General features: G+C 42.3%; 1 protein-coding gene across 9 annotated transcripts in view; it reads left to right on the top strand.

Moving 5' to 3' along the window:
- The window catches only part of Sh3kbp1 (SH3 domain containing kinase binding protein 1), a 352120-nt gene that overhangs the window by 76965 nt on the left and 254157 nt on the right, over window positions 1-20998 (top strand). Inside the window, exon 1 of one of the 9 annotated variants that reach the window (XM_015992133.3) lies at window positions 343-492. The exons of the other annotated variants lie outside the window; for them this stretch is intronic. Coding sequence (XP_015847619.1) covers window positions 442-492 — 51 coding nt within the window. The 5' untranslated portion in view covers window positions 343-441. Of the gene's footprint in view, window positions 1-342; window positions 493-20998 lie in introns of those variants that run through there. 9 annotated transcript variants of the gene reach the window in all.

Consider the following 20998-nt stretch of genomic DNA (forward strand, 5'->3'; position numbering starts at 1 on the left):
TCTCCTTCTGGAGGCCTGGGTGGAGTGTCTCAGCTGTCTCAAATACTCTCCATTTTGCTGTTACTGCAGACTGCAGCTCCCAGCTCTCTTCTTTCTGATGTTAATTATAATTTCTTCCTAATTAGGTAGCTCTTCCTCCTCTTTGGTGGTTAAGGTTCCACTCTCTCCAGTGCCAGAGATTGGGTTAATTTTGAAAAATGCATTTCACTTGATTTGTGACAGAAATAAGTGCAGAGAATTAAAAAGAAAAAAAAAAAGGAAAAAAAAAACCCACCAGCGTGAGTGTGTAGTGGGAGGGGCAGGCGGGTTGAGTATGGGACAGGATGCTTAGAATAATTCTGCTGCCAAGTGAATCAGAGAGACTTGCAGTTCTCAGAGTGCACGGAGCTCACTCCTGCCCGGAGTGCCGACAGTCCGCCAGACCATTTCCTACTCCACAGAATGGAGCTTTCAGCAGCCAAAGCCCCGAGCCCCGCAGACTTGCCCGAGAGTGTAAGTAGGCCATAAGTCTGCTTTGCTTGTTATGGCTGCATCTTTCGTAGTCTGTTGCCTGACAACTTTGTAAGCCCAGAGGGAGACATGGGGGAGCCTGGTTCGAAGTCAGTTAGTTCTTCCTTCCACTTAGACCCAGGTCTTAGTTCTCTTGTTTGTTGTGAAAGGAAGTTTTAATTTTTTTTTCCTCCCAAGTCACCCCGGGGACAGACGTGACTTATTTTGAGCGAGTCCTGTTTGTAGCAGTATTTGTAAAGGTTTGAAACTGACTTATCCTCTGTCTTGCTTTCTCTGGTGGAGGTCTATAGCTCAAGCGTTTTCCCCTGAGGGATACTGGGTGTAGATGGGCCCCATCCAGGAAGCCCTGGCAGGTGTCTCTTTCAGTAGTAAAAGATCCTTGCCCAAGGTTGGGGGTAGGCAACATTTCTGAGGCAGCTGATAGCTTTGGGAGTCTGGGATGAAGCCAGGTGTGGGATCTGGCATTCTTGAGCTATAAAGAGCTAAAAGGGGCTGGGGAGACAACGAGATGGGAAGCAGGACAGAAAGTCTGGGCTTTGTCAGGAGGATTGTCTGTTTCTAGATGCCAATCATGTGTCAGGCCATGCTCAAATCCCTAGTCAGGTAGTTCAGTGGCCTTGGGCCACTAAGCAAACAAATCTCCCAATTTGTACTCTTCTTCATTTGAAAAGTCTCCGCTCCTTGCCCTTCAAGGGACAATTTATGCTTGAAGTAATGCAGAAACACCCAGTCTTTGCTTGCCTGCCTCTTGATGGCGGCCTCTCGTAAGTGCGAGCAGTGTGCTGGGTCTTGTGGGATGCTACTAGTGCTGCTGCCGGGCTCATTTCAGGGTAGCCTGGAAGGCCTTCGCATTCTCTTGGTCAGTGTCATAGGTTTGACCTTGGACTTAGCCCATAGCTGTTGTTGTTTTGGTCATGGTCAGGTGACTCCCCCTCCCCCAACAAAATTACCACGGTCCTGGGGAGAGGGTGTCAGTGGATCATAGTGCCAGGGACCTGAGTTAGGAGGTTATGTGATGAGTCCCTGGCAGGAGAGTGATAATTCAAGTCTGATTTGGCTTTGACTTTTGAGACTCTTGAATGTCTCAGTTCACCCAGTAAGAGGAAGATAAAAAAGAAAAAAAAAAAGAAGCTTGATGAACACTTCTTATCAGTTCGTCTGATATCAGATTCAGAAGTACACTGTTATGGTGCCTTTCCTTTAGGTTATTTCAGTCACCTTCCTCATGAGGTAGGCAGCTGCCAGGCACATGGATCAGCTCCCATTGCCTTTCAGCTGAGGGAGGGGACCCTTTCTACAGCCTTGTTAATTACCTTCACTACGGGTTTTGTATTTGCTAAATGTGAGTTCATGGCTAATATGTTCCCTTGCTGGTCACAAATTCTCCCTGCCCTTTCTGTCTTTAAATCCCTTGTATTTCATCTTATATTTAAGCTGGAGTTCTTTGTCTTTAGCTATCAAGACTTGTCAATTGTGCCAGCGAGGCTATCTTTGATGTTTGGAACCATCACCTGGACTCTTGGTTGGCATGTAATGAATTAAGAGTATCTTTTATCTGAACGTTCATCACCACCCCTTCATTGAAATCCCAGTTGTTTGGTGTGAGTGGTTTTTGCCTACCTGTTCAGCCCATCAGAATCACCTTCCCGTTTGGAGATTGCCTTCCGTCAAAGTGATTTCCTAGTACCTAGCCCCTGCCATGTTCCTTCCTGCCTGTGGATGCTGGCACTTGTGGGTCGATTTCAAGACTGTCCTTCCCTTGGTGCCTGGCTCCTCTAGCTGCCTTTTCTTTGGGGTGTCACTCTAAGCAGCAGCCCCGAGGGGCCCATCTTCTCTGAGGGGACTTCCTCCGTCTTGTGCTTTTCTCTCTCTTGCACCATCGTGCTCCTTTCTTGGAGAGTACTTGGAGCACAGCCTGTAAAAATTGTGTTGACCCCCTGACTCACTCAGCACTTGCTGTCTCTCTGACTAGAATTTCAGCTCCGCTAAGTCGGAAGCTCTGTTTGTTTTCTCCCGGAGGGGTATCCCCAGCCCCCAACTCAGTTCTAGATGCCTAGTAAATGCTCAGCAAGGATTTGGTACATAGGATGATTTAGTGCAGGGGCTTTAATTAGGTTGTGATTATTGCAAGCTGATCAAGACAGTTCGGCCCTTTCTGTGCCAGACCCTCCCCCACAGCCCACCAGTCTGCATCCATCACCGTTTGGGCACTTGGGGAACATCCAGACACAAGGGTCTAGTTCCCTCTCTGTGAGCTCTTGGCGGGTGTGCGGCTCACCCTCTGTTTTAAGCATCATTTTTTTTTTTTTTTTGGTTCTCAAAATGAAAACCACCTGTCTTCAAAGTGATTTGCTTAAAACAAATTCTTCATTTCTTTAGTAAGGTCTTTACCACCCCCCTTTCTGCCTTTCCCCATCTCTTGCCAAGAATAATGGGAAAAACCCTATTATCTTGAAAAGTGGTTTTCCCTCTGGTCAGAATCCAAAGCTGAATGATTTATCACCGTGTGTGTGTGGGGGGGGGGGGGGGGGCATGGCTTTTCCCTGCCTCACTGTGTGCTCACAAATGTTAGTGGTTTGTTCTCCCGCGACTTCAGCTGGTCATATGGCGGCTCAGCCTTGGCCCGGCCTTGCTCTCTGTATTAATTCCTTCAAGTCTCTCTCCTGCTAGTAAAGGACGTAGTTCAGGGTACCACATAAATGGAAGCAAGGCAGCAGTCAGTGTCCAAGCGGCACTCTGTGGCAGCCTGCTCACTGAGAGCTTCATGCCAGTTCTAGGGAGTAGATAATGTCAACCCCACTTTAGAGTTACCAAGATGGAGGTTCCATGAAATCCAATGACTTATTCCCAGGCACATATGTTGAAATAAGACAGGATTAGAATCGTCTCAGGCTGGCTCTTAAGTCTACTTGTTGGCATACTTAATATTTCTTTTAAAAAAGGATTTAATTGATCTGTATGGGTGCTTTGACTGCATATAATTCTGTGCACCACTTGTGTGCCTGGCTCCTGGAGAAGGCAGAAGATGGTTTTGGATGCCTTGGGACTAGAGTTACAGACAGGTGTGAGCCACCATGTAAGTGCTGATTTCATCGAGCCTCCATTTTGGTAACTCTGAAGTGGGGTAAACATCTACTCCCTAGAACTGGCATGAAGCTCTCGGTGAGCCAGTGAGCAGGCTGCCACAGAGTGCCGCTTGGACACTGACTGCTGCCTTGCTTCCATTTATGTGGTACCCTGAACTACGTCCTTTACTAGCAGGAGAGAGACTTGAAGGAATTATACAGAGAGCAAGGCCGGGCCAAGGCCGAGCCGCCATATGGCCTGGGTCCTGTGGCAGAGCAGTCGGTGCTGTTAACCACCCAAGCCATCTCTCCAGGCCCCTTACTTAAGGTTTCCTGAGCCGTGTGTGTGTGTGTGTGTGTGTGTGTGTGTGTGTGTGTGTGTGTGTGTGTGTGTGTTTGCACACACGAGAGCATATGTTGAAGTCGAAGGACAGCTTTGGGTGTCATTTCTGAGGCACTATCCACCTTGTTTGTTGAGACAGGGATCCTCATTGGCCTGGGCTGGGTACGTTAAGTAGATGGACAGGTCAGGGAGCCCCCAGGTCTCTGCTTGTCTCCACCTTCCCTGGGCTGGGATTACATGTAGGTAACACTGACTTTTTGGAGGACTGTTTTTTTTTTTTCCCTAAACCATGTCCTGCAATTTGAATAAACTTCTGGTGATGATACACTCCACATGTCTGCATATGTGCACACATGTGACTGAAATAAGATTTCTGGAACAATAGCTACCTTTAGTGTGTGGGATGCCCTCTCATGTCCTCATTAAAATTATTCCAGTCTGGGTCCTTCCAAACTGATTTTGTAGCCTTCTGCTTGGTGGTAACTCAGTTTGAAGAACGCCGCTATGTGTACTTTTTCTAGAAGCGTGCGCCATCTAAGCTACTTTAAAATTATTTTACAACAGTGGAGCGTGCATAGATAAAACACACACAGGCACACGACTTGTTGAATTTTCACACACCGAGCACGCCTGTGTAGCCAGCACCACATCAAAACACATGCTGCCGATTCCAGCTTCTTTGAATCAAGACAGAGCAGTGAAGTACACCAGAAATGAAGAGTCGCTTGGTTTGTTCGGAATTATGCACGCACAGCTTGTTTGCTCGATCCTCTTTGGGTGGAGGTCTGGGTTTTACGTTTCCAGTGACGGAGCTTGGCTGAAGCTGTAGATCCCACAACTGCTAAAGGAACAGAATGTGGCCTCTCTAATGGCTGCCTGAAATGCCCACCAAAGGCGGGGTGGGCTGAGGATGTGCCTGGTAAAATGTGAATAAGGAGGAATGGGGAAGGGCAAGGCCCCACAGTTAAGAATAGAAACACTTGGGTATGAGAATTTATGGTCTTAGTAATGGAGACTGACTTGACTGAAATGAAGGCAGGGGAGAAAGAAAAGGGAAAAAGGGTTTGAGATTAAGAGTCCCAAGCCCCTAGAGGTTAATACACACCTGAGTAAACTAAGGAACATTTGCTTCTCCTAGTGAATGTTGACCTTTGAAGAAAACTCAGTATGCTGAAGAAGACTCCTAATTGCTTTTCGAAAGGTATAGATGCATCTCAGTATAAAAGCAAGTCAGAGGAACTTGGCTTTTATTATGTATTTTATTATGTAAAAGGTGGGATTTACAGTGACTCACAGCAAAGACTGTGGCAGTGGAATGTGTGTAGAAATGAAGGGGAGCTGACACTCTAATATGCGTTGAAACACTGAGTAGTACCAAGTTATAATGTATTATTAATTAGGGCCTTCTGCGAGACTCCTTCTGTACAGCTAAGTGTTATCCAAGCTGAAAGAGCCTCCCTACATCAGGGGCTTTGGGAGAAGAAATTGTTTCACCTTTGCTGACTAGATAAGTTCTAATTCAAAGTTCCTGTCTGCAAAGCAGACTTTTAACTGCTCTTCACTTGGTATGGGTTTCCTGGGTATCACCCTCAAATGCTGCCTTGTGGCTTTGTGTTTAATTCTGCACATCATGATGGTGTATATGTAAGAAAAGTCTTGAGAATTAAACCCAAACTCCGTGGAACAAGGTGAAGAAATCCACCATGGAAAAGTGGTGGCATCTGGCGTTCCTTTATTTTCTCTACATACAGCATGGTACCTGGGCCAAAGACTTGCCCAAAGAATCCAGGGAAGAAAGCTCTAGCTGTAGCTGGCAGTTACTTGTTTGTCTGATTGAGTCATCAGAGCAAGCCTTCGAGGTGGATACTCTAGTTATTCTTTTCTTCACAGTGACTGTAGTCCTGTGCTTGGGGACAGTTCTAGCATGCTGTCCTAGCCTTAACACTGACAGTGGCTTCTTAACACTCTCAAATGGCCTGATTCAGATTTGTTCTGATTCAAATAAAGAGAAGAAGAAAATGTGTCGCAAGAGAAACCATTCTGTAGTCACTCAGGTTCTTTCCTAGGCATCTGATTCCAGGGTTTATAATTGAATCACTAAATTTTGCTGCCTCACAATGTAAGCCAATGAAGATGCTTCAAAGCTCTCTGGTTTTCGATTTTTTGGTGTTTTGTGTCAAGTTGGATTCTGTAGTAGGTGATATGACCCAAGGAAGAAGGAAGGTACTGGGCAAAGTCTGATTAAAACCCTCCAGTGGGCTTTCATTTCATTGGTTAGCCTAGCTGGTTAGGATCCTGGAATGACCACATCATTTATATGTTCATGATGCTTAACAGTTTATAAACCCTTTTTATTGTGTTGAAGCTTCTTGTACCCTCTGGGTAATAGGTGATATGATTTCCAACTTAGAGAAGCGTGGGAGATAAGTAGTGTGGCGCAGTCACCTGCCTGCAGTTGAACAGCTAAAAAATGAATGGCAGATCCATCCAGAGTCAAGTCAGGTATTCTGCCTCCCTGGTTGGTGCCAGATGTGCCTGCTGGCCAGATGTTCTCAGCCATGGAGGTGTGATGTTCATAGAGAATTAGAGAGCAGTCTGAGGACTCGTTAGCCTGACACAGGGTTTCTCGGCCACTGTTGGCTTTTGGGGACACTTAAGTCCTTTTCTTTGGAGGAGTAGTGACCTATGTCCTGAAGGGTGGTTAGCACCATGCTGGTCTCTACCTGCTAAATGGCAACAGGACAAGTTGCTACCACAGAAAGTGCCTGTAAAAATTTCCGAATGTTTCCAGTGGTGCATGATTGCCCCAGATTAGAAACCACGAATGTAACACGCCAATTACATTTGAAAGAGGGTGACAACCTTGAAAATGCACGAAAAGGCCTGTTTCCTTTCCTTTCTCCAGTTTCTAAAGCATCAGAAAAGCCAATTAAAAAAACCTGTAAAGGAGGAAGGAACACACACACACACACACACACACACACACACACACACACACACACACACACACACGTGAAATCCCTTTCATAAAAGAATATTGTCTATGAAGGAAGAAGAAAACCAACATTTTTCTAAAATTAAAAAGCACACAAAAACTTTAGGGTAGTGGTGGTGCACACCTTTAATCTCAGCACTTGGGAGGCAGAGGTAGGCAGATCTCTGTGAGTTCGAGGCCAGCCTGGGCTACAGAGTGAGTTCCAGGAAAGGCACAAATTTACACAGAGAAACCCTGTCTCGAAAAACAAAAAAACCTCCAAAATAAATAAATAAATAAACAAATAAAAACTTTAGAGATCAGCTAAAACACAATATATACAAAATCTATAATTTGGTTATCCAGAAATAATGGCAGTTTACATTTCTTTTTTTAACATTCATGTCTAAATATATACTAGTTTATACCAGTTTTCATATAGTCTCCTGTATAAAATGCAATAAAAATCAGCCTTTTACGGTCAAATAGTCCACAAATAATACCCTTCCTGTACCTGTAACATAGAATAAGCGTTTTGTAATGGCTGCGTAGTATTTCATCATGTAGCCAGTACAGTTAATTTACTGAGTTTCCTGTTGTGAACATTTGATTCATTTCCAATTTTGTTTTTGTCAGTTCAAGCACAATTGTAAGTGTTCATTTATGTACTTAAGTCCTTCACAGCTTCTTTTGTCCTTACAGAAATTGTAAGCACTATAATTTTTAGGGATAAATTTAGAAAGGTACCCAATCCATCATGTTCTGGATTGTGTTTTGTGTATAATATATATATATATATATATATATATATATATATATATATCTCATTGGTAAAAATTAGATTATGTGCTAGGCTTGTAGAATGGGACATGGAAAGCTCTTTGCTTTTCTAATTAAAGGATGACTACTAAGAAACCATTGAGGACTCATGCCTAGTTCATGAAACTGTCTTTACAGTATTCTGCTACTTCTTGAGGAGCAATCAGCCCAGCAAAAGTTGCCCTGCATTCCTCTTAGAATGCACACTTACAATCTTAAAAAAAGAGGGGAATAATTAAAAAGAACGGACACTACTATTGGAGGATAGAGAAATGGCTCAGCGGTTAAGAGCATTTGCTCTTCTTCCAGAGGACCCAGGTTCGATTCCCAGCACCCACATCAGATGGCCTGTAACTTCAGTTTCAGGGGGTCTCTGATCTTCTGGCCTCCAAGGGCACTGGGCATACTCATGGTGCACGGACATCTGTGCAGACAGAACATTCACACACGAAACCCTGCCCAGCACTGAAAGCAATGGATGGCTCTATCCTCATTGCCTATGCAGTTTTCTTTCCTTACTTTTTTTCTGCATTTATCTTAACATTGTTTTAAATTACCACCATAAATTCATGGCAAAAATATCCCAAAGCACAGAAGAGCTTAAAGTTTCCTACTCTTCCACCCCTTGAATTTTCATTCTCTAGAATTTTCCTATATTTTAAAAAACGTTTTAAAATTCATGAACTGAGCAGCAAGGTATGAGCCAGCTGACTTTTTTCACTTAATGTGTTTTCCTGCCTTGGCACTTTATTCTAGTTAATCAGTGCCCTGGTTGAGCTCATTTAAGTTTTTTCCCCCCAAACAAATCATTCTCTTCTATGTGAATTTATCCGAGGATAAGTGTGTACCGATGGAGTTGGTAGATTAAGAGCCTGTATCCCTGATAACTGTGTTTGCCGTTATCACATTTCACTTCCACCAATAGTGTATAGCTTGACTTGTTTCCATGGCACATTTGTTTCTGGCTGGCATAGCCATTGGTTAATAAATTAGCAACACAATGGTAGACATTCGTTTGTGTAACTGGTTAGGAGGGAGAACATCTTCTCCTTTGTGATCCTTGTAGAGATTGGTTTCAGCATTGCACATGCCCAGAAGGATGTGTGCTTACAGATTTTCTTCCGAGATTGGTCTGAAACTGGACTTTGTTAAGTCGTTAAGGAAGAATCACGTCTGTAAAGTTTGGGGTCAGTGCCTAGAAAGTCACCATTCTGGTAGTAATTGACAACATATCTCAATTGGAATTGAAGTAGTTAGAAATGGAAGCTCCTAACTAAAGAGGTTACAGTGTCTTTTCAATGGCTACCAAATGTAAAATGTACATGTAATTGTTGTGTGGTATAATTGTTATAAATTACCAGGTTTGCTCTGCTAATAGGTTTTGAATAAAGTCTTTTCTGATATTTCCATTCCGCAGCTTCTCCCACTCCGTGTTGCCGTCTTCCACACTGTCCTTTCCCAAAAAGTGATTGTTAGAGTTGTTGCAAGTCAGATATTTTATTGCTTTAAAAAGTAGTTTTGTACCCCATCAAGTTTTTTTTAAAATTCTATTTGTATTAATGTGTGTGTGTGTGTGTGTGTGTGTGTGTGTGTGTGTGTGTGTGTGTGTGTTCACACAGGTATCCATGAACATTTGTCATGGCACATATGGAGATCAGAAAACAACTTCAAGGGGTCATTTTTTTCTCCATCCACCACATGGGTTTTAGGGATTGAATTCAGGTGATCAGGCTTGAGAGTAAGTGCCTTTATCCACTGAGCCATATTGCCCCCATCCCTTATCAAGTTTTAGCTGATGCTTGGCTTCTAGTCTTTAGCACTGTGGAACGTAGGGCTTGGTGCTATGTTTTGATTGGCTCTCCATTCCAGAATTCTCCTTATTTTGGGGATTGCTGTGATTGGTAAAGGAAGACACTCCTAGATGTCCTCCTTTGCTCCCCAGAATAGTACTTGTCTTGGTGTCTGTCATCTTACCATTGAGTGTGTTGCTTTCCTGCCTAGGGAAGGACTCCACAAAGGACTGTCTTGAATTGATTTGATATTCGAAGTGGTTTGGGATGGTGGAAATTTGGAGAAGGTTTCTTGAGTTTCAGTGTGCACAAGCAGCTACCAGAACTGCCGTTAACACTGTGAAGGGCCCATGTTCTCTGAGAAATTGGGGCTCTGTGCTTGACAATAGAAGTACTTAATGTATTCTTGGTGAGGAGCTTTTGAGTCAGTCTGGGGAGAGCTACACTGAGATACGGTGGAGAAGCAGATCTCAGAGTACCTCTCATGGTAGTGAGCCTGAAACTGGCTACTTCTGGGGTTATCTTCTTCTCCAGTACCCTAGTTAGTGAATGGTAGGGGTGGATCTCTTCTCTCCTCGCTAGCCCTCTGAAGGATTTTATTTGAGACCTGCTGTCCCAGCTCCCTCAAGAGAGTCCAAAGGGCTGGCTCAGAACTGTAAGATAAACTCTTTACAAAGAAAATTTGAAAAGCTTTTTATTATTGCTGAAGTAAGGGTTTCCTGTGAATATGAGAGGCAGGAAGTACGATCCTGGCAAAATGGTCTTTGGAGCTAACTGGTTCTGGGCTGCTCTGTGGGCTCTGTGACCTTTTCTGTAAAGAGATGTATGTTATATGCTGGGTTATGTCCCTCTAAATTCATATGGAAGTCATGGCCACCAGAATCTCAATGTGATTGCATTTGGAGATCATAGAGAATATCAAGATATTGTATGATATATTCTAAGAAGAGGAGAACAGGCCACAGAGAGGGCCAGCAGGAGTGTGCCCACACTGAGGGTTGACTATATGAGGACATAACAAGCAGGTAGCCACCTACAATCCAAGGAGAGGGAGCGTAGGAGAAGCCAAGTCCACCAACACGTTGAGCCTCCTGAAATGGGAGATGAAGGAGATCCGTTACTGAAGCTGCCAGGCTGTGGTGTTTGCTATGACGGCTTGAACAGACCACCACACAATCACTGCTGCTTTCTCTCACCTAGCTCTTCTGGCGCCAGCCTGGTTTGAGGTTTTCTTTTGTTCCCTCCTGCACTTTCCTTTTAAGTTCTTTTCAAATAGGGACACAAAGAACTCATGGGATCAGAGAAGGTAGGTACTTTATGGGTTTAGAAAGCAGTGACGTATTTTTTCTCTGAGTCACTCTTTTTTATCCATTTCCTCTGTTAATGTACTGGTGCTCCAGTTAAAATTGTATTTAGGCCAAAGATTCTGCTGCTGAAATTGATTAGAAGTGACTTTGGGTGTGTTGTGAATACTCATTGCACATAAGGTCTGTTGTGTCAGCATCCCTGTGACAGAAGGCTTGGCAGAAACAATTTAGAGAAGAAAGATTTATTTTAGCTCATGGTTTCAGAGAGTTGCCATCCATCATGATGGGGAAAGCATATCACATAATGGCCCTGTCTGTGGCAGAAGAAGTAGATGGTGAACCTTGTTCATATGGCTGTGGCCCATGAGGCCGAGAGCGGCCAGAGCTAGGTGTTGACTTGATAACATTTAAAGACACAATCCTAGGGATTTACTTCTGCCCACTAGGCCACACCTAAAGACTTTAAAGTCCCCCACAACAGCCCTTGTAGTTGGAAAATAAACACTCACACCATGAGCCTGTGGGCCGGCCACCTTTTCATGTTCAAGCTAGGATAATAAGTTTGCCCACCTGGCTTTAGCAAACAGCACAGACTTGAATGGCTTAAGCAATGCAGATTTTCCATTTTAGGCTGAAGGTTGGCATCAAGGTACCAGCGGGATTGCTTCTTTCTGAAGTCTCACAAGGCATTCTGTACCCTGCCTCTCCTAGCTTCTGATGGTTTTCCGGTATTCTAGCTGTTTCTGCCTTCATATCCATGTACTGTCTCCCCACTGTGCATGTCTCCGTCCAAATTAGCCCCTTTCACCCCATTTGTTTTTCTTTTTTTAGGGGGAGGTAGAGTCTCAGGCTGTAGCCCAGGCTTGGCCGTAAACACACAGCCATCCTCCTGCTTCAGCTTCCCAAGTGCTGGGCTTTCCGGTATAAACTACCATGCTGGCTCAGACTCCCCCCTTTTGTGAGGATTTCATAAGTTGTGTCATTATCCGATTGGAGTCCACACCAGGCACTCATCCTGACCCGACCATCTGCAACATCCCTGTTTGTAAATGAGGTCCTATTCCCAGGCACTGTGGACTTGAACTTCTTTGAGAAGAGTACAGTTTGTCCTGTGACAGAGTTTGTAGTCCAACCCGATTTGCCATCTGTGTACCTCTCTCTGCCTGGAAGTTTTCTTACCTGCTTGGCTACCCCTGCTTGTCATGCAGGTTTCAGCTCAGACACGGCTCTCAATATAGATTGATTGGATGAATGAAATAAATTACCGAGTAAAATTAAAATGTGATTGAGAATCACGCTGAACATAATTTATTCTTACAAATGTGAGAGAGCTCTTTTCTACTCCACATCAGTGTTGCTTGTGACTCTCTTGTATATATTGGCTGTGTCCCTTCCACAGATGCTATTTAAATATCATTTTGTGCCTGTGAATTGGGATGTCGGGCACCTTCCGAATGTCATGATGTTTCCTGTTCTGTGTATAGAGCATGCCAAGAGGATTCTATTGGTTGGATTTAGATTTTTTTTGGCATTGAATCACACTTTGATTATGATTTGATGATAATTCTAAGGGCAAAACTGGCTAGAACTTTCTTTGAGGGACATGTGGGTTAAAAAAAAAATCCCTTGTGAATCTTGAGCAAGGGCGGTGCTTACTAATGCTAGTCAATTAGCATTTACTGAGCATGCTCTCATTATAGCTGCTACGTAATATGCAAAATGCAGTAGTATAGGCTATAGCTGTGGTCTCCAGCATGGCGCAGTTCATATCAGACAAGTGAAAAACAGGCAACTGTGTAAGACCAACTGTGTGAAAGTGTGTCGTGTGGAAAGGAGGAATTGGCACTTGTTGTGGGACAAAATGCTCTCGAAAGGCTTTGTAGAAGAGTACAACATAGCTGGGATTGTACTTTATGAGTCAGAGGGTCCAGAAGAGATGAGAGAATACCAGTTTAAGGTCATACTACCATGACATCATTAAGTTGTGGTATATAGTGAGCTGTTTTGATTTCTCCTGTTTGCTTTGTGTTTGAAATAGGCTGGCCTTGAATTGGTTATGTGGCCAATACTAACAGTGAGTTCCTTGTCCTGCGCCTGCCTTTGAGATGCTGAGGTTATAGGTGTGGACCACTATACCCAACTATCTTGTTTTAAGAAAGTTAGTTTTCTTCACAAGGTGTGTATGGTGGAAAAATATTGGAAACATTACACATGTGTAAGACGACTTGCTAAACTGTCTGATTAATAAAAAACCCAGAGCCAGATATTGTGGTAAAAACTGAGAGATCAGGGAAGCAGAAAGAAGCCAGCCACATTCTTACCCTAGGAAATTCTCAACCAAAGAGAGACCTACTTCCTGTATACCCACACCTGTATGTTTTTGCCTTCTTACTTCCTCTCTCTGCCCAGCTACATCACTTCCTGTCTGTCTGTACAAAACTCCAGACCTTCATGCTTAGTGCTGGGATTAAAGGCGTGTGCTACCATTGCCTGACTTCTATGTTTAATACAGTGGCTGGCCTTTTCCTCTAATCTTCAGATAAGCTTTATTGGGGTGCACAAATAAAATATCACCACACACGTGTGTGGCTATTTGGCATCTATTAATTATACTGCATCCATATAATGGTAATCTCTACAATTAGAACAAATAATGAAAGGTCCTGGGGAGATGCTCAGTGGGAAGAATACTTGCTGCATAAGCATGAGGTCCTGAGTTCCAATCCCCAGCACCCACAGAAAGAGCTAGGTGTGGTAGCATGTGCTATGGGAGGTGGAGATGTGAGGATCCCTGAGGTTTCCTGTCTGCCAACCTAACTCCAGGTTTAGTGAGTGACCCCGTCTCAAGGAACGTGGTAAAAGCAGTACACCCAATGCCCTTCTCTGACCTCCGCATGTGTGTATGGATGTGTGCATCCCTATACATGCATGCACATATGTCACACATACGTTATGCACACTCATGCACATACCAAAAACAAAAGAGAAAAAATGATGCATTTTACCAATATGGAAAGATCTCCCAACTGTGTTAAGAGAGAAGAAAGGTGTGTGGTATTGTGAGGGACTGGCTAGTGTATAGAAGCTGCTTAAAGAAACCAGTAATTAGGCATGGTAGTAGTAATTTCCCAAGAGTACTGAGATAAGGGAATGAGAGCTAGAAGTGAGTGAGTGTGTGTGTGTGTGTGTGTGTGTGTGTGTGTGTGTGTGTGTGTGTGTGTGTGTGTCTTTCTGTCTGTTTTTTACTATTTGGGTGTATGTGATTTGAATGGTATAAACGTATTCTATCTGAAAAGTTAAAAATGAAAGGTATGATGACAAAATGATTTGGTCACATTATTGCTACTCTTAAGTTCACTTGAATGTTTCAAATTCTCTGTGTGGCTGGGACATAATGAATAAGAATAACCAACATCAGACAAGCTCCTCCTTTGTCTAGAGAATGTCTAGAGAATGGCAGCCTCTTGACTAGCTTTCTGTTGTTTTTTTTTTAATCACCACTAGAAATGTTTCAAACAGATACTGAATAGGGAACGTAGTTAAAGGAAGCACCTTGTACCTCTCATCTCCCCTCAGTAATCATTTCAGACTTAGCGGGCCTCCTTCTTTTGTGTCCATCCCCTATCTGCTGATCTCCACTATTTGGAAGACAGATGCCTTTCTGGTTATATTCAAGGTTGAGCCTCCCTAGTTTGAAAATCTGAAATATAAAATTCTTAAAAATCTGAAACTTTCTGAGTACCACTGTGATGCATTGAGTGGAAAATTCCACTGACCTCATGTGACAAGTAATCATTTGCAGGTGCACTAAAAATATGTAAAGTTTCCTTCAGGCTATGGCCATAAGGAGTATATAAAACATAAATGAAGCCCAACAAAGTTTGTTATGAAATAAATTTGACTATCCTGTAAAAAAAATACATGAATTTTGTATTTAGACTCCAGCCCCATCCCAAACACATTTTGTTTTATATATATTAGAAAATCTGAAGTAGTGCTAGTATTAAGCATTTCAGATAAGGACACAAATCTATGTTTAGAATTACTACTCTGGCCTCCCAAGTTTCACTCTGGCCCCAGGCATACAAGTAGGTTGATGCTTGGGGTGATAAAAGCTCCCTCCTCTTTTAAATGGAAATTGGCTTGTTTCATTAAGCTCATCTGATTTGATTTAAATTTTTAAAATTCATAAAATACACACAATATAAAGTCTACCATCTTGCCTATTTTCAGTGTACAGTTCAGTAGTATGATGTGTATTCTGTGAATTTTTGTGCCTCTAATCTCTAGAACTTTCTCATCCTGCAAAACCAAAACTCTGTATCCACTGAACAACCCCTGTTCTGTACGCTAGCCCCTAGCCAAAATTCTGCTTTCTGTAAACTTGCTGATTCTGAATACCACACAGGCAGAATCATAGTAGGCTTTGTCTTTCTGGGCTGGGCTTACTTCATTTAACAGAGCATCCTCTGGGTTCATCCATGCTGTAGCATGTGACAGGATGTACTTTGTTTTTAAGGATGAGTAATAGTTTATGGGCACTCAGTGCCTTATGTATCCATTTATCAGTTAATGGACATTTTGGAGAACTACCTTTTATAAAGCTTTATAGTTAAAAAAATTCCATGCCATTCCAGTCACAATGTATTAGCACGATAGGGTTCATCAGTGATAACAACAAATGACTGAGCTGTTTCAGAAACCCTTTTTTTTGTTTTTTGGAGATAGGGTGTTGTTCAGGATGGCCTGGAACTCCCTTTGTAGCCCAGACTGGCCTCAGACTTATGCCAGTCTTTCTGTTTCAGCCTCCCAAGTACTGGGATAAGAGGTGTGTACCAGCATGCTTGTCCAGATTAAAAATGCTTGTACCAAATAGTTCAGGTTAGACAAAACAGCCTTTGCCCCCGCCCTACTCTTGACCAAGGACCCCCTTTCCTCTGAGAGCTTTTGTATTGAAGTCTGTTTCTTACTACGTGAGGTCATGGATTTAGAGAGATGGGGTCACAGGGGTGGGGTGTTGCCTTCCCTTGCCTGTCACCTGGAACAGTGCTTAGTGTGGGGTGGACACTCAGGAAACACTTGCTGTGGTGTCTGGGTAATGAGGGAGTTGAAGCAGATGACATTTTAGGATCCCTTTGGTTCCGGTATTGTTTGAGTCCATTATTAAATCTGACGATGAAAATTTCAGACTCTCTTGAAGACCTGATGAGTTGAGGGATAAGACACAGATTTTTGAAGAGATCACTCACAAATCGAACTGTCTCAGAATATAGCATTTCTTAACAGTTTGGGTTTGGGACATCCTCTTTATGTAGCGGTAATATTCTTTGTGTAATAGAAAAGTTACCACCTAAAAACTATTTAAAGAATAGCTTCATTACGTACCACATCCTCTGGATACAGAGGGATAGAAAACAGTCTTCCTCTCAACATCATCATCACAAAGGATTTGAGTGAAAGATATCACAGGACAAAGAGTCAAAATAATAAACAGCTAAGGAAGATGAAGGTTCTGGAATTAGAGATTAAAATGCTGGCTAGAAAGTATTGGAGGAGATGTGATCTGGGTTTTAAATCTCATTGATTTGCTGAACTTTGTGCCAGTTTGTGCATTTTTATTTTGAGCCTGGTTTCCAAAAGTCTCCTGTTAGCAACCAGATGGTTGTCAAATAATTGATCTGGGTTCATTTTCAACCCATTTGGGGAACATAGTGGCCTGGATTTTCCAGTAGAAGGATTTATTAATCCTGCTAGTTTTTGAAAGCCAAGACTCTTGGAAATTGAGTTCCCTAATGTCTTGGAGTAACCCTTGGAAAATTGGAAACAGTGAATTGGTTGCATGATGTACTTGGAATAGAAAACTAAAGCCATGGATACAGTTTATTTCAGCTACAAATGTCCAGCCCCAGAAGTAGTTCAATTAGGTGACAGTTTAGTATTTGTGTGTGTGTGTGTGTGTGTGTGTGTGTGTGTGTGTGTGTGTGTGTGTGCAAGGTTTGCACGCATTTGTTTTCTAAGGTGAGTTAGTGGATAAAAACAGGCATTCAGATAACACTGGTCTGATTTTCAATCCTCATTTTCCAAAACTAGTTCAAAACTCTAATATCTAACACTCTATGTACCATTAGTGAAAAATAATCTAAAACTGCAGGCTTTTTAAACTGGGGAAATCCGCCTTGACTGTCGGAGGGTGCTGGCAAACCAGCATGCTGTACTGTTGCAAACAGTTAGGGAGACAGCTGAGATCAGTGTGACAGAACCTCGTGGTAGCAAGGGTCCCTTGACAGTAGAGCTGTTAGAATGATGACAGGACAGTGGCATAGAACAGCTGTGCTGTGGAAAGGCATTCTTTCAGATGGCCTTTGAATCTGTTGATATATTACAGAATGTCCAGAAGGGTCTCCAGAAAAATTTTGTCTTGAAAAACATTCTGTGGCCTCTCTGCTTTGGTAGTGTTTTTGCGTTGTGGGGGTTAGTTTTTTAAAATTAATTTTTTATGTGTGTATGTGTTCATGTGTTTGTGGGTGCACATGCTTGTGGCTACATGTTCATATTTGTGTGTGTACATGTAGAAAGCATAGGACAAGCTCTAGAGGTCATTGCCCAGGTACTCTCCACCATGTTTTTTGAGACAGGGTCTTTCACTGGCCTGGAATTCAGCAATTAGTCTAGGCTGACTGGCCAGAGAGAGAGAGAGAGAGAGAGCCTCAGGGATCCACCTGTCTCTGCCTACCCAGCATCATGACCACAAGAGCATGCCACCATGCTTAGCTTTCATTATTTCTTTAAACGTGGCTTCTGGAAATCCAGCTCAGGCCCTCATGCTTATGGAACAAGCACTTTGCTGACTGAGAGCTTTCCCCCAGCCGTGGTATAGTTTTCCTTTTTGAAGACCTAGTCTTTCTGTGTTACTCAAGCTGGTCTGAAATTTCTGCACTCCAGTGATCCTCCTGCCTCCCCAGCTACTGTGTCTACAGAGTGTGTGCCACTGGACACAGGGTTGAGGTGGGGCTCTCTGTTCGATGTCTGCACGCCAGGTTTTCCGTTTTTCCCTTCTACTCCCACTACCATGGCTACTGAGTCCTGGCTGTCTTGGGGGTGTGACCTGGGATCTGAGTGGAGATTTTGATGGAAACATCACTGGAGTCCCATTGGAGGGGGGTTTTGTTTCCTGGGCTAAATTCCATAAGCTGGACACAACAAGAGTCTTACAGGTCCAGAGGCCAAAAGTCCCAAACCAAGGTGACCTCCAAGTATTCTAGGGAAAGCAGTGCTCCTGGCTTCTCCCAGGATGCTGATTCATTGTCATCAACCTAACACAAACCTACACGTTATCTGGGAGGAGAGAATCACAACTAAGGAATTGTTTCCATCAGTCTGGTCTGTGAAAATGTGTGTGGACATTTTCTTGAGTGTTGATAGATGTGGAAGGGCCCAACCCATTGTGGGTGGTGCTCCCCCTGAGAAGTGGACCCTTGGTTGTGTAAAAAAGCAGAGGGACCTGGGCTATATAACAAAGGTAGTGAGCAAGCCAGTAGGCAGCCTTCCTCCATGGTCTCTGCTTTATTTCCTGTCTTGAGGTTCCTGCCTTGAGTTCTTGCCCTGACTTCCCTCAGTGATGGACTGTTAACCTGGAAATTAAAGATAAAATAAACCCTTGTTTCTCCAGACTGGCTTTGGTCAGTGTTTTATCATAGCAATAGAAAGCAAACTGATGTGCCCCACCTCTGCTGGCCCCTGGCTTTCTTTGACTTCTTTGGCTTGTATGCCACTCCAGCCCTACCTCCATCCTTCACTTTCTTGTGTATATCTTCTCTGGAGTGTGTCTTCCATGAGGATATTTGTTATTGAATTTAGGGATTGCCTAGATAATTCAAAATGCTCTTTTCATCCCAAGCTCTTTAAATGTATGTGTAAAGACCCTTTCTCCAGATAAGGTCCCATTTCTAGATTCTGGGAATTAGGGAGGATATTGCAGTTATCTGTTTAAGGGCATTTCTAGTCACCCTACTACTGTGACAATGCTGGGATGTCATCTGAGCCTTGAGCAGGAAGTACAAGGGAAAGAAATCTTCATTGGCAAGATGTCAAAAATAGTTTGTGCTTGTTTTATTTATTTATTATTGTGGTAAAATACTTATAAATTTTATTCTGATTATTTTCTTTTGCAAATGGTGTATGTATGTATATATATATATATATATATATATATATATATATATATATATGAATGCTTTTGCATGTGTGGGTGCACATGTGTGAGTGCACACATGCATGCATGTGCATATGGAGACTGAGGTTTTATTCAGGAATCATCCTCAATTGCTCTTCTACCTTTTTAAAAAATATTTTATTTTTGAGAGTTTCATATAAGTACCGTATTTAGATAATTTTCTCTCTCCTTATCCTCCCTCCAACTCCACCAATGCCCTTACCCCTTCTTAAATTTATGCCTCCTTCTTTATTATTACTACATATAAAAATTGTTGTATAAAGTTATAAGTACAACCGGTGGAGTTCATTTAGTGTTTCTCTTATATATATGTGTTTAGAGCTGACCACCTTGTTCACTGAGGCAGGGTGTTTCAAACCCAGATCTCACCAATATTACTAGTTTTACTAGCCAGTTTGCTCTGGAGATATCTTGTCTCCACCTTCCAAGCCTAGAATTACAGGTGGACTGCCATCTGGCATTTACATGGATTTTGGGGGATCCAAGCTCCATCTCATGCTTGCACAGCAAGTGCGCTAACCATTGGGCAAACTTCCCAGGCCCAATTCCAACCATTTTCGAGTGACCAGATCTGTGGCAGTAAGTATATTTATAGTACAACCAACATTACTGTCTTTCTTTAAAACATTTTCACCTTCTCAAATTGAAAATAAACCCATTAAATACTAACTCCCTATTTCTTGTAACCCAAAGTATTGTTTTAAAATTCTTCAGTGTCTTTAGAAGTGCTATGTGAGCATTAAAAAAATCTTCCTGGTCATTTAAAAATCTTTTAGAAGAATATTTCTGGAAGCATGTTTAAATATTACATAATTCATTCAAGTATATGGTTTTATTAGTAATTTTATTCATATGCACAATTACCATAAAACGCTTTAGAACATCATTGGATGATATCTTCCATACTCATTTATAATTTTTATTCCTATTCCCAGGTCAGTTACTTATTGCATGTTTTTGTAGATCTGCCTTTTGGGGGACATATTTCTTATAAAGTTTATTTAAATTAAAAACATCCCTTCCTAATTGCTAAATACAAAGAAATACTATCCTGTCGCCCCAAATCTGTTGGAAACACAGGTCTAGCCAGGCTCCAGGCATGCCAAATCACATTTAAAGACATCCTAGGCAATTGCTGTGCTATCTACTATATTGATCCCCTGTCCACTTAACATGTTACGGGCATTTCCCCCTAAATCATAACATCTTTTCTGAGAACACTTTAAATCTCAGTGTAAGAACATTCCACATCTTATTTAACTATCCATTTCATGACAGATGCTGGATTTTCTTTCTATTTTGCCCTTCAAAATAATAAAAAGTATGATCATCATCTTTGTATGTAAATGTCTATGTACAGTTTGATGTCTATGGAGATATTGATTCCACTTCTAGGATTTCTGAACAATACTAGATGCACTGCTAAAATTTAGGAAGCACAGATATGCTGATTAGTGAAGCCAGTCATTTAAAGCACCATTTTTTTTTTCTGGGAACTGGACCCAAAGCTGAGTAGATCATGGGAAATCTTAGTCCCTAACCAGAGCTGTGAGAGCACCTGGTTAATTCTCCTCTCATTTCCTTAAGCAGTGGTTTCATTGAGTGAAACAAATTAATGAAGGAAACTAGCACCACAAAGGAAGTGCAGAGTTGTTCTGAGACAAGGTCTCACTATATCACGTAGGCTGGACTCAAATCCTTAGACCCAGGGGAACCCCGTGCTTCAGTATCAGTATGATCTATAAAAGGGCCAAAGAACTGGGTCTGCTCATGATAACTTTCTCATCTGTTCTTTCTTCCCCAAACTTCTACTATTTAGTTCTGCCCATGCTGCTACTGCTGGTTTACAACTATTTTTTTTAGTTATTATACAAACTAATGAGCTTTGTTTTGATATATATACATAAACTATATATATATATACACATATATCATATATAGGTAATATTGGTATATG

This window comes from Peromyscus maniculatus, chromosome X (assembly GCF_049852395.1).
Source record: "Peromyscus maniculatus bairdii isolate BWxNUB_F1_BW_parent chromosome X, HU_Pman_BW_mat_3.1, whole genome shotgun sequence".
NCBI lineage: Eukaryota > Metazoa > Chordata > Mammalia > Rodentia > Cricetidae > Peromyscus > Peromyscus maniculatus.